Raw genomic sequence first — 10,253 nt, 5'->3', positions numbered from 1 at the left:
TTTCTAAGTATGAACTGGGCTAGGGAGAGTGAGAAGGGCAAGAAGAATAAAGAAATATGTGACTGTGTTGCTGCTGTTGCAACCACCACAACAAACAAGCAAAAAAGTTTCCATACTGAAAAGGGAATGCCTTGAGAGAGTCTGGGCAAGTGGATGGCTGGGCGGGTCCTGCTGGATTGAAGGACTTGACAGTATGTGATTCCTTGCAACAAATGGTAGTAGTGGGGTGTACTCACAAGCACAGAGACACGCGCACACGCACGCACATGCGCGCACACGCGCGCGCGCGCGTACACACAAGCGCCCAGCCTCCAATTTCAGCGCTGGCAGAAGATAACAATTCTCAACTTGCCTTTCCAGGGTTATTTTTGGCTGGGGCTGTTCACTGATGGCAAAAGGTTTCAGCCCCCTCTTAACTCCCTCCCTTGTCCTTGTTCAAAAGAGAAACTTGTGTGAGTAAACTGCTCACTACCAGGGAGATAAGGCAAGAGGGCTGTGGGCCGGACGGGAGAGGACCCCGTACCCTGCTCAAGCCCTACTATCTCGGGCTCTAGTGGAGGGTGTGCCTGAGAGAAAAGTGATCTCCCGGGAAGGCTTGAGCCAGTCACTGCCGGAAAGCGTTGCCGGGGTTGGGGTAGCTGGCGCTGGGAACGGGCTTTTGGGTCATCCCAAAAGTAAGTCCAGCTGGGGTAAGAAACTGCGGGCACCTCTGGCAATCCCGTTGGAGAGAAAGTTGGGCGGGAGAAAACTTTCTTGGAAGGTAGAGGCAGCCAGGGGCCACTCGGAACGCAAGGCTCGGTCGGTGCCGCGGGAGGGCGCAGGGCGCACGCCAGCTGGGGAGGGGGCTCGGGCTTGAGGCGGAGTCCGGGCGCGACGCCAGGCTGGTGGCCCCCCTTCCCCCTTCCCCGGCGGGCTGCAGATTCCCTCCGGCTCCCGCGAGCCGCAAGACCGGCCAGGAGGCGCCATGGAGGGGAGCCCCATCCCGGTGCTGACGGTGCCCACAGCGCCTTATGAGGACCAGCGGCCGGCAGGCGGCGGGGGGCTTCGGCGCCCCACCGGCCTCTTTGAGGGTCAGCGCAACTACCTGCCCAACTTCATCCAGAGCGTGCTGTCATCCATCGATCTGCGCGACCGCCAGGGCTGCACCATGGTGGTGGGCAGCGACGGCAGGTACTTCAGCAGGACCGCCACGGAGATCGTGGTGCAGATGGCTGCGGCCAACGGGGTGAGTGACCTAGTGACTCCTGGTTTTCTACCGTGAGGCCGCCATCCCCTCTCCTTACCCTTGTCCCTCCTGACCCCCGACTCCCGGCCCCCTATCTCCACCCAGGCTCTGCTGTTCTCCCACGGTCCTCTCCAGGTCCCAGTGCCCTCGCCTCACTCAGCCTCCCTCACACACCCTGACACCAGGGCTCTGTCAGGACCCACAGTTCATAAGGCCTTAAGGTTTCCCCACCCTGCCCTTCTTTGAGCTCTTCCGGGCATCCTGAACCTGAGGCAGACTCTTTCAGACTTCCCGCACCTGCTAACTTTTTTCCCTTCTTAACCTTCCCCTTCCTCACCCCACCCCCGCAGTTCTTTTGAAGAACTTTGTTCCCATCTCTTTCATTACCCTCCCTCCCAACCCTCCCAACAAACTTCTTTTGTAGGCTACCAACATAGTTTTAGTGTTTTTTTTTTTTCTGTTTACTTGCAAGTTTGCAAATTTTGGCTCTGAGACAGTGTTGTCCCAGAACACCCACACGTGCACACACATAGACACACACACACACCTCAGTGTTGATCCCTGACATGTTTGACAAGTATGGATCCTGAAGGTGTTTAATATCATTGACTCCTTCTCAGTGGAATTTTTTCAAGATTAATTTGATTAAGGTAAGGAATGGGGATTAACCTGTTAATCTCAGTTTCAGCAGGCATATCTCTAAAAGGTCTGAGATGAGATTGGCCGTGTCTTTCTTAAAGCAATTCTCAGCTTCGCTCCAAGATGCCCTTTAATGTCTGACAACATCTTATGCCTCTTCTCCCTCTCAGTTTTCATCCTAATTTCCCCTCCCTTGTCCCTGAACCTCTTCAGTCTTCTTTTGCAATGGGAATTCTCAGATTGGGTTCTTTTCTCTCTCCTTCTTGGCCATCCTACAAGTAGAAGCACCTTTGGTTGTATTCCCAGATCCCAATGTCCTTTTTTCTAAAATCCAGCAGTGTCTCAAGGACTTCAGTAGGTGAGCACATAATTTGAGGAGTCTCTGAATTCTTTGTGGAAAACATCTAAAAAGTAACTTTAGCCTTGTTAGTATAGTCAGACCTCCCCCACCCCCAAACTTTTCTTTAAGTGAAATCTCTGCAGATGTATAAATGAATGTGCACATTGTAAAAAGTAAAACTAAACAATTATCTGGCATTTGGATTCCCTTTCTCCTTCTTAGGCTCTCCTTTTTATTGTCTGATTTATTATTAAAAGAAGCTTTAGGGTTGCCCTTGCTTCATTTTCTCTACTGCAGTCCCACTTCTCTATTTCAGAAATGGCAAGAGAGGATTTGAAAACAAATGTCAAAAACAGTTAAGATAAACAGAGCCCAGGGGGTAATTTGGGTGTTGGGATTGTGATTACCAACCTCAGCAGATGATGCTGTTGGAGATGCAAGACTTGCATTTCTCTCTGGCTCCTCACTGGGAATTGGTGAAAGTTGGCTTGAATCAGGGATTTGGAGAGAGGTTGACAAATATTTTACTATTGTCTGACAAAGCTGTTCCCAAGGAATGATGGAAAATAGTGAGCCTTGGGTTAGCTATAGTAGCTTCCATATTTTTCTAGGGAGTGAGAGAAGCACAGCCTGTCCAATATTTACTACAGTTGTTGATTCACATAAGCAGATTATTATTATGCCTTATTATTTCTTGGCTCACTTTTCTATGAGGACTCTCAGTCTCTTACTTCAGTGGGTCTTCTCTGATAAACTCGTTAACTTTAAGAATGAGTTTATTTTAGCATCTGCTAATATATACTTAAAATAGAGTCAAATTTGTGCCCTCCCTGGTGGTGCAGTGGGTTAAAGCACAGCACTAAGAAGCTAAGGCCATTTCAGCATGAGTTCAATCCTGCTTTCCCCAGGAAGTGATCCACATGGCGCCGCAGACCTCTCCGGACTCTCCCACTGCTCCCCTCAGCAGTGTACTTTGTTGATCTGCCTGTTCTGCTCCCCACTTTGTCTCTGGTGAATCCTCTCACCACCCCTGTACCTCTGGCCTGTACCCAAGTTCTGTATGTACAAATTAATCTTTAAAATAGTCAAATTTTACTTAGTAGTTGTTATAAAGAATAAAATGACAAATTAAAACCAATGTAGATGCACCATCTTTTAAATAATCTAAAAGTACTTCTTCTAAGAGGGGTGAGCATGGGTTAAAAGGATGGCTGATTTAAAAAAAAAAAACCTGATATATTTCAGTAAAAAAATTCAAACAGCCAATTCCAACTAACCTTTTTTTCACATTTTACTTATCTCCTGAATGTTTTTGCTAAAGCAATGTGAATAATCAGGTTATTTCCAGGACAGAGTTTATCTAAAGGAACTTGATAACTGTAAGCTAATTGGTCTTGAATGATTGTAAATTAATGAGAATGATTTGTCTTCTGACTTGGTCTTCTGCATTATACCCAGGAATGAACTTTGATTCCAAGTGCCTTCATTTTGATTTCCTACTGGATAATCATAAATAGACTAGAAGACTAGTAGCAAAATATCTTTGGTTCTCTTTGACCTGACATAATCTGTCTAGGTTGTCTGCATTCAAAAAATTCTTGATTTTGATTGAAGAAACTAATTTTATAAAGCAATTTTCTGTAAAAAAAAATTGCAGTTCTTTGATTATATAATTTATGCAGGAGAGCAGATTATGGAGTTTCTAAAATGTTAAAATATAGTATCTGTGTTTTAATATTTCATAATGTCTGAAATAGATTCTCAGACAAAATCTGTACAATTTGGGATATAAAATATTTTGATTATAAAATTATGAGGATCTCAAACTTTCTGAAGAGTGGATACAAGAGATTAATGACATCCATATACACATGTACTCTAGGTTGTTAATGTTTTTCCACATTTGTTTCATCTTTATTTTTTGACAGAAATATTTTAAAGTATATTGAAGAAAATGACATTTTACCTCTAAATTCTTTAGTATTGACTTTTAAAAGAGGAACATTTTCAATTGAACATTGATAGTTATATCATAATCATCCCAAGAAAAATAAAACATTCCTTTGTCATTTCTTGAATAAGAAAGGTGAATGTGAATCATTCAGATTTCCTCAATTATTCTGAAATGTCTTTTATAATTGGTTTGTGATAGCTAGTTCCTTCTAATCAAGGAATGCACATTGTATGTGATTATCTTAAGTTTCTTTTAACCTCAAAGGTAACTCCCTCTTTCTTTATTTTTTTAGTGAAATTGCCCTGTTGAGGAGATTGAGTCAGTTGTTCTGTAGAATGAGCCCCCTCTTCTGGAATTTTCTGATTACGCCTTTATGGTGTCATTTAACTTTTCTTCCTATTCCCTGTTTCTGTCCTGCCTTGTGAACTAGAAATTAGTTCCAAAAGCTTAATTAGATTCTAGTTCAACATTTTCTCTATGAATAATATTTTATAGGTGATGGCAAACATTCACATTGTACTATTTTAGAAAACATTATCTCTGACTGTCCCATCATTCAGGATGCTAAGGTGCATCCAGAGCTATGGTGAGGATGGCCTGTATGGTCCATTATTTCCCCTCTCAGGAGCAGTCATTCATTTACAGGGTGAACTCAGCACTGTGAATATGTACTTCTTTATCAACCTTTACCCAGTTGTTTTAGTGTTCATTACTATTTCTCCCTTGAGCTGATTATTTCATTAGGAGTTTCACAGTGATGAATTTCTAATTTCCTAATTTCATCTGCATGTTTTAGCTGCATTTTTTTTCCTAAAGTGGGCATTTTTCCTCACATCTGAACTACTAGGTTTTCTTTTGTTCCTTCAGGAAAGGCAATACACACACACACACACACACATATATTCAGATATATATGATACATGATACAACATATATCATACATGTGATACATCATATCTACACACAGAATGGTCGTATTTATGTGTACTTATATGTGTATATATGTATGTGTGTATGTATATTTATATAAATATAAAATCTCATGATCCAAATGCAACACAATGACTGCAAACCTGTCTTTGCCATTCCCTTGGGCTAAAAGCATATCTCTTTCTTTCTCTATTCTAATCCTCTGTAGCTCCAAACTATCTTTAGGGGCAAATGACATCACTACATCTACCTCAAGATGTTTTTGACTTCTTCTAAAGTATTTTTTCTCTGGAGAGGAATAGTACTGCTCAGTAGAGCTTTCTGTGCTGGTGGAGTAGCTGTGTAATCTGCACTGAATAGCCACAAACCACTTGTGATGGCTGAACACTAGACACATTGCTCACACACTGAAGAATATTTTATTTCATTAATTAAAATTTGATTTTAAATAGCCACAGGTGGTAGTAGTTTTCATACGAGAAAGAACAGCATGAAAAAAAATTTTTTTAAATGGAGTTAGACTGTTAGAATCAAAACCATCGTAAGCTAAGTACATAGGCAGACCATCAAATACTACAAATACATATATGGTAAACTCAATCCAGATTTCTTTATGTGGTAACCACACCCTCTTTTCATTTTAGCCTAGGCAGCAATGAAGTATGGTAGGAAGAGCATTTATTAGCAACTGGAAGTCTTGCCTTCTTTTTCTAGCTCTGTTATGCAAGTCTCAGGGCAAATACTTTAGCCAATTGAAATACCTAAAAACCACTTGTTTCCTTATGTATAAATTGGATATGATGGCACCACCAAATTATCCTGAGAGTCAAATAAAGCCCTGCGTATAAAAGTGTTCTGTAACATTGACAACATTAAGAAATATAAGGAAGTATTATTTATGGTCAACTGAATACATTTCAGATAATAGTGATTGGACTCCATCTATTAAATAAAACTTGACAAACTTACAGCTCTGTTGCAAATTTTAGTCAAGAGAAAATCCACAGGTTGACTAGTGCTGGCCTGTGCTGGCCATATAGCTACCGGCAATGATAAAAAAATAAAAATAACAGTCATAGCATAAGATGTAGTCATAGAATTCAAATGCTCTAGTGTTTTGTAAATCTTTTAGGTACAGAAGCAGAAGTGCCATGTTCTGAGGACAGGTGGGTCAACAAGGGCCACTGGCAGAGTATACCTTCTGCATGGATCTTGCACAAGTTGTATTTAGTTCCAGTGAACTGTGAAAAGGTATTTGCTCCAAAGAATGAGGATACACTTGCTCTGGCATTTACTAGAACTATCTGGAGAACAGATTTTGGTGTTTCCCAAATACAGGGAACATAGATTTGAACAGAAAGAAGACTAGATCACGGATGTGATGGGAATTAGGGAGGGAAGAAAGTAACAAGAAAGAAAGGGAAACCTGTGCTTCCACATGTGAGGCTTGTTCCCTGCAATAAGCCTGGAATTCTGGGCTTGACAGTCTGCAGATCTAGTCTCTAAATGGGAATTAGAACTGGGTGATGATTGGTGTGTGTGTGTTTTTTTAAAGACTTATTTATTTATGCATACAAGAACTGGAGTATAGGCCAGAGGTGCAGGGGTGAGAGGATTCACCAGATACAGAGTGGGGAGCAGAACATGCAGATCGAATGAAATACAATGCTGAGGGGAGCATGGGTGAGAAAGGAGAGGTCTGCTGAGCCATGTGGGTCACCTTCCTGGCCTGGGATGGAATTTGTGCTGCAGTGGCTGCGGAGAGCTTCACAGTGCTGTGCTTTAACCTGTTGTGCCGCCACCAGGGAGGACCCTGCTTGTGTGATTTTTTTTTTACTGGTGATCTCTACAGTAAATGCAATGAGCTACTATATATGGCCCAGAGATTAGGAAGGGCAGGTTTGTAATGTATTTGAAAACTTTGCATAAATTTATCTTGTTTTCTTTCCCACATCATCATTCTTAAATTGTAGAAATGGGAAATCTATTATGTGACTAATAGTAGTTTTTAGGGAATCCTTAGTTCTATTCCTCTCCCTGTTTAATTCAGCTCATTCTTGATGTTTTCAGCTTTAAGACTTCATTCACTTTTTTTTGAGGGGGGAAGTTTAAAGAGTGGGAGAGGTTTTGAGAACAGCTGGGCCCTCCCAGTTGCTGGGATGGGTTATTTTAAGCTTTGTTTAATGTGTTCAGAGACCCAGATGGCATTTTAACTGAGCTGCTTTATTAAATCTTGTGATAAAGCAGAATGATGTTTATTGAAAAGACAGACACACATCAGCAACATGATGTGTGATCCTTGCTCTAAACATTTTCTAAAAAAATACCTGTTGTGTTTGAGGCTTTTTGAACTTTTAAACTCACTGGTTTCTGTACAGTTTTTAAGGAATAAAAGTTGGAACCTATTTTTGAGGGATTTAAGCATAGGTATTGATTTCGCCAACAGTAACTCTCATATTTTAAGCTGTTAGAAAACAATAACATGGAACAGACATTGTAGTAGAATTTGAACAGGATTATTTGGGAATAATAGGAAGGACAAATAAAAGGTCTAAATTTCTTAGGGACTTTAAAATAGAAGGTAGAAAGTGAGGATTGCAATATCTTTGTTACCCTAAGCTTGGACAGTTTGGCCAATATGCCTTGACTGTTTATAATTGCATGACCAAAGAAAAAGTTCCAGGTACTATCATCTGACTTGACTCTCTTTAGTTATGAATAAGAGGATATCTAGTATACACAGGACTTGTTAAAATCGACATTTTCTAAGTATTAAGTATCTTTCATCTCTTACATTTGTAGTGACATCAAATTTTGGACTAATGTCTGTGTTTGAAGAGAAAAATTTCAGAAACATTCAATCTCCAAATTCTTTTTCTTTACATAAAGATACAAAAGTTTTTCTTTAAGTAGAGTCCTATGTTACAACTAGGAGTGGCTTATGTATTTAGGGAGTTTTAATTGAAAGAAAAAGAAAATTGAAATGAAAAGACCAGATTTTTTTTCTAGAACACTCACTGAGCATTTCTCTAAAAAACAAACCTTGGAAGCAATCTAAAAGTTTAACAGTAGAGATAAAGTACATAATTCCTGACACAACCATACCATAAATTTTTGAAAATCCATAAAGAAGGTGAATCTATATGTGACATGATATAAAATGGTATTTTATTAAGAGAATTAAAACAATGTAGTATGATCATATTTTTGTGTAATAATAAAGACATAGCAAGTAGAGTTGAAAGAACATATTCCAACATGCACAACAGTGGATATAACTGTGGGGTATATATTTGAACAATAACTCTTTAAAAAAAAAAGATTTTTTATTTATGCATACAGAACTGGGGTGCAGGCCAGAAGTGCAGGGGAGGTGAGAGGATTCACCAGAGACAGAGTGGGGAGCAGAACAGGCAAATTGATGAAGCACACTGCTAAGGGGAGCAGCGGGTGGGTCAGGAGAGGTCTGCCGCGCCACATGGCTCACCTCCGGGGCCAGGGATTGAACGCTCACTGAAGCGGCTGTGGCCAGCTTGCCGTGCTGTGTCCTAACTCGTTGTGCCAGCAGGGAGGGCCCAGAAAAATAACTCTTTTCTACTTAGTGAACTTCTTCTTATTAAGTAATTATACAATGGATGCTTTCATGATAAATATATTTCAGTAAAGAATAATGAAGAAAAAAGGAGATGCTCTGGATTTGAATCACGGTACTAGCACTTGACATGAGGAAGTCGCTTAGCTTTCTGCAGCTCATTTATAAAAAGAGGAAAATTAGTAATACTTGCCTTCTCTCCCCCCATATCTTCCAGCATTGTTAGGATTGAATGTGGAGATGGATTTTTTTTTCAATTCTTTGATTTAATCATAGAGTACAACATTGTTGCCGTACTGTTTTCCTCTAAGTCAAATGTAAGAACATATGCATATGTGTTTTTGAATAGCTTTCCTATTCTGAAGTTGAATATTGGTGTGGTGATCACAATTGCTTTGGAGATTTCTTTTTGACTTTTGGTATTCTTCAAAGCTCCTGGGCTGAAGTATGATCCCTTCATGTACACACACACCCTGCCACAGTACTTGAAGTAGCAGCAGCTGCTCTGGCATAGACTTTAATAAGATTTTTTTGTTTTTGTTTTTGTGTGTGTGTGTGTGACCAGGGCTGTACATTATTTCTTGTTAGGAATTAGCTGAGTCAATACCATGCTTTCCCACCTTAAACCTTCCAGAGGCTCAGGCTGTGGTAACAGCAGATTGACCCAGCCCCACCTCCTGAAGGCAGATCTTAATCTGCTCATTTCATGAGGATTTCCAAGCCTAATGGACTGGACCATGTGTGAGATTACTGAGAGGAACAGAGGCGAAGAGACTCCATGCTAATCTGCTGAGTTGTCTGCAGGGCGCAGCTGCAGGCGCTAGTGATGTTTTAAAGTATTTTGTCAGGATGTTTGTCAGGGCGCCTGTTCCTGTGGCTCCACCGTGTGTTTGGTTAGTGGGCATAGTCTTTTTTTATACAGGATCTTCCAAATGTAAAGTGACAGACGCTAATGTGGCATATAATACAGAAGATACAGTTATGCTCTCATAAATAACAGTAAATTGTTTAATCTTGCTGAGCTGTAAACCTTTGGTTGTCAGCGGTCTTTAGTTCACTGGAACATAGTAAAAAGGGTAAGGGCATTTAGCAAATGGACAGTAAGCGTTTCCCAACCAGTCAAATGGGGCTGATGGAATTCATTTAAAGATCTACATCATATTTTTCAATATGTATATTTACATATATACACACACATATGTATACTATAATATATTGGGTTGTTGGGAAGAGTCATGACACATTTTTGCTTGAAAAACAGAAAAAACAAAAAATATATTGACAACCCAATATATTAATATATATGAATATTGTCTCTAAATATCTATCTATACAGCATCTATTTATGAAGGTGCCAAAAATACTGAGTTTTTGGTTGTATATGTGTATATATCTGCCTACCTATAAAGGTACTGAATAGAAAGTGTTCTTTAGCTTATTGATAGTTGATCAAGCAGCCTAAGTGTGTGCACATACTCACAGGACACCCCTCCTCCAAAGATACATCTTCCCTGGATGTCCTCAAGAAGTGGGTAGCACAGAATCAGATGTCAGAAGCATTTGAAGACTACAT

General features: G+C 40.4%; 1 protein-coding gene across 1 annotated transcript in view; it reads left to right on the top strand.

The window, feature by feature from the left end:
* Positions 1 to 767: 767 nt before the first annotated feature.
* The window catches only part of PGM5 (phosphoglucomutase 5), a 153,643-nt gene continuing 144,157 nt past the window's right edge, over positions 768 to 10,253 (top strand). The window contains exon 1 of the mRNA XM_004677619.2: positions 768 to 1,225. Within this exon, the coding sequence (XP_004677676.1) occupies positions 965 to 1,225 (261 nt within the window). The 5' untranslated portion in view covers positions 768 to 964. The remainder of the gene's footprint in view (positions 1,226 to 10,253) is intronic.

The sequence above is a fragment of the Condylura cristata genome, unplaced genomic scaffold (assembly GCF_000260355.1).
Source record: "Condylura cristata isolate star-nosed mole 26May11 unplaced genomic scaffold, ConCri1.0 scaffold00006, whole genome shotgun sequence".
In the NCBI taxonomy this organism is placed as follows: domain Eukaryota; kingdom Metazoa; phylum Chordata; class Mammalia; order Eulipotyphla; family Talpidae; genus Condylura; species Condylura cristata.
This window is presented reverse-complemented; position numbering and strand designations above follow the sequence as displayed.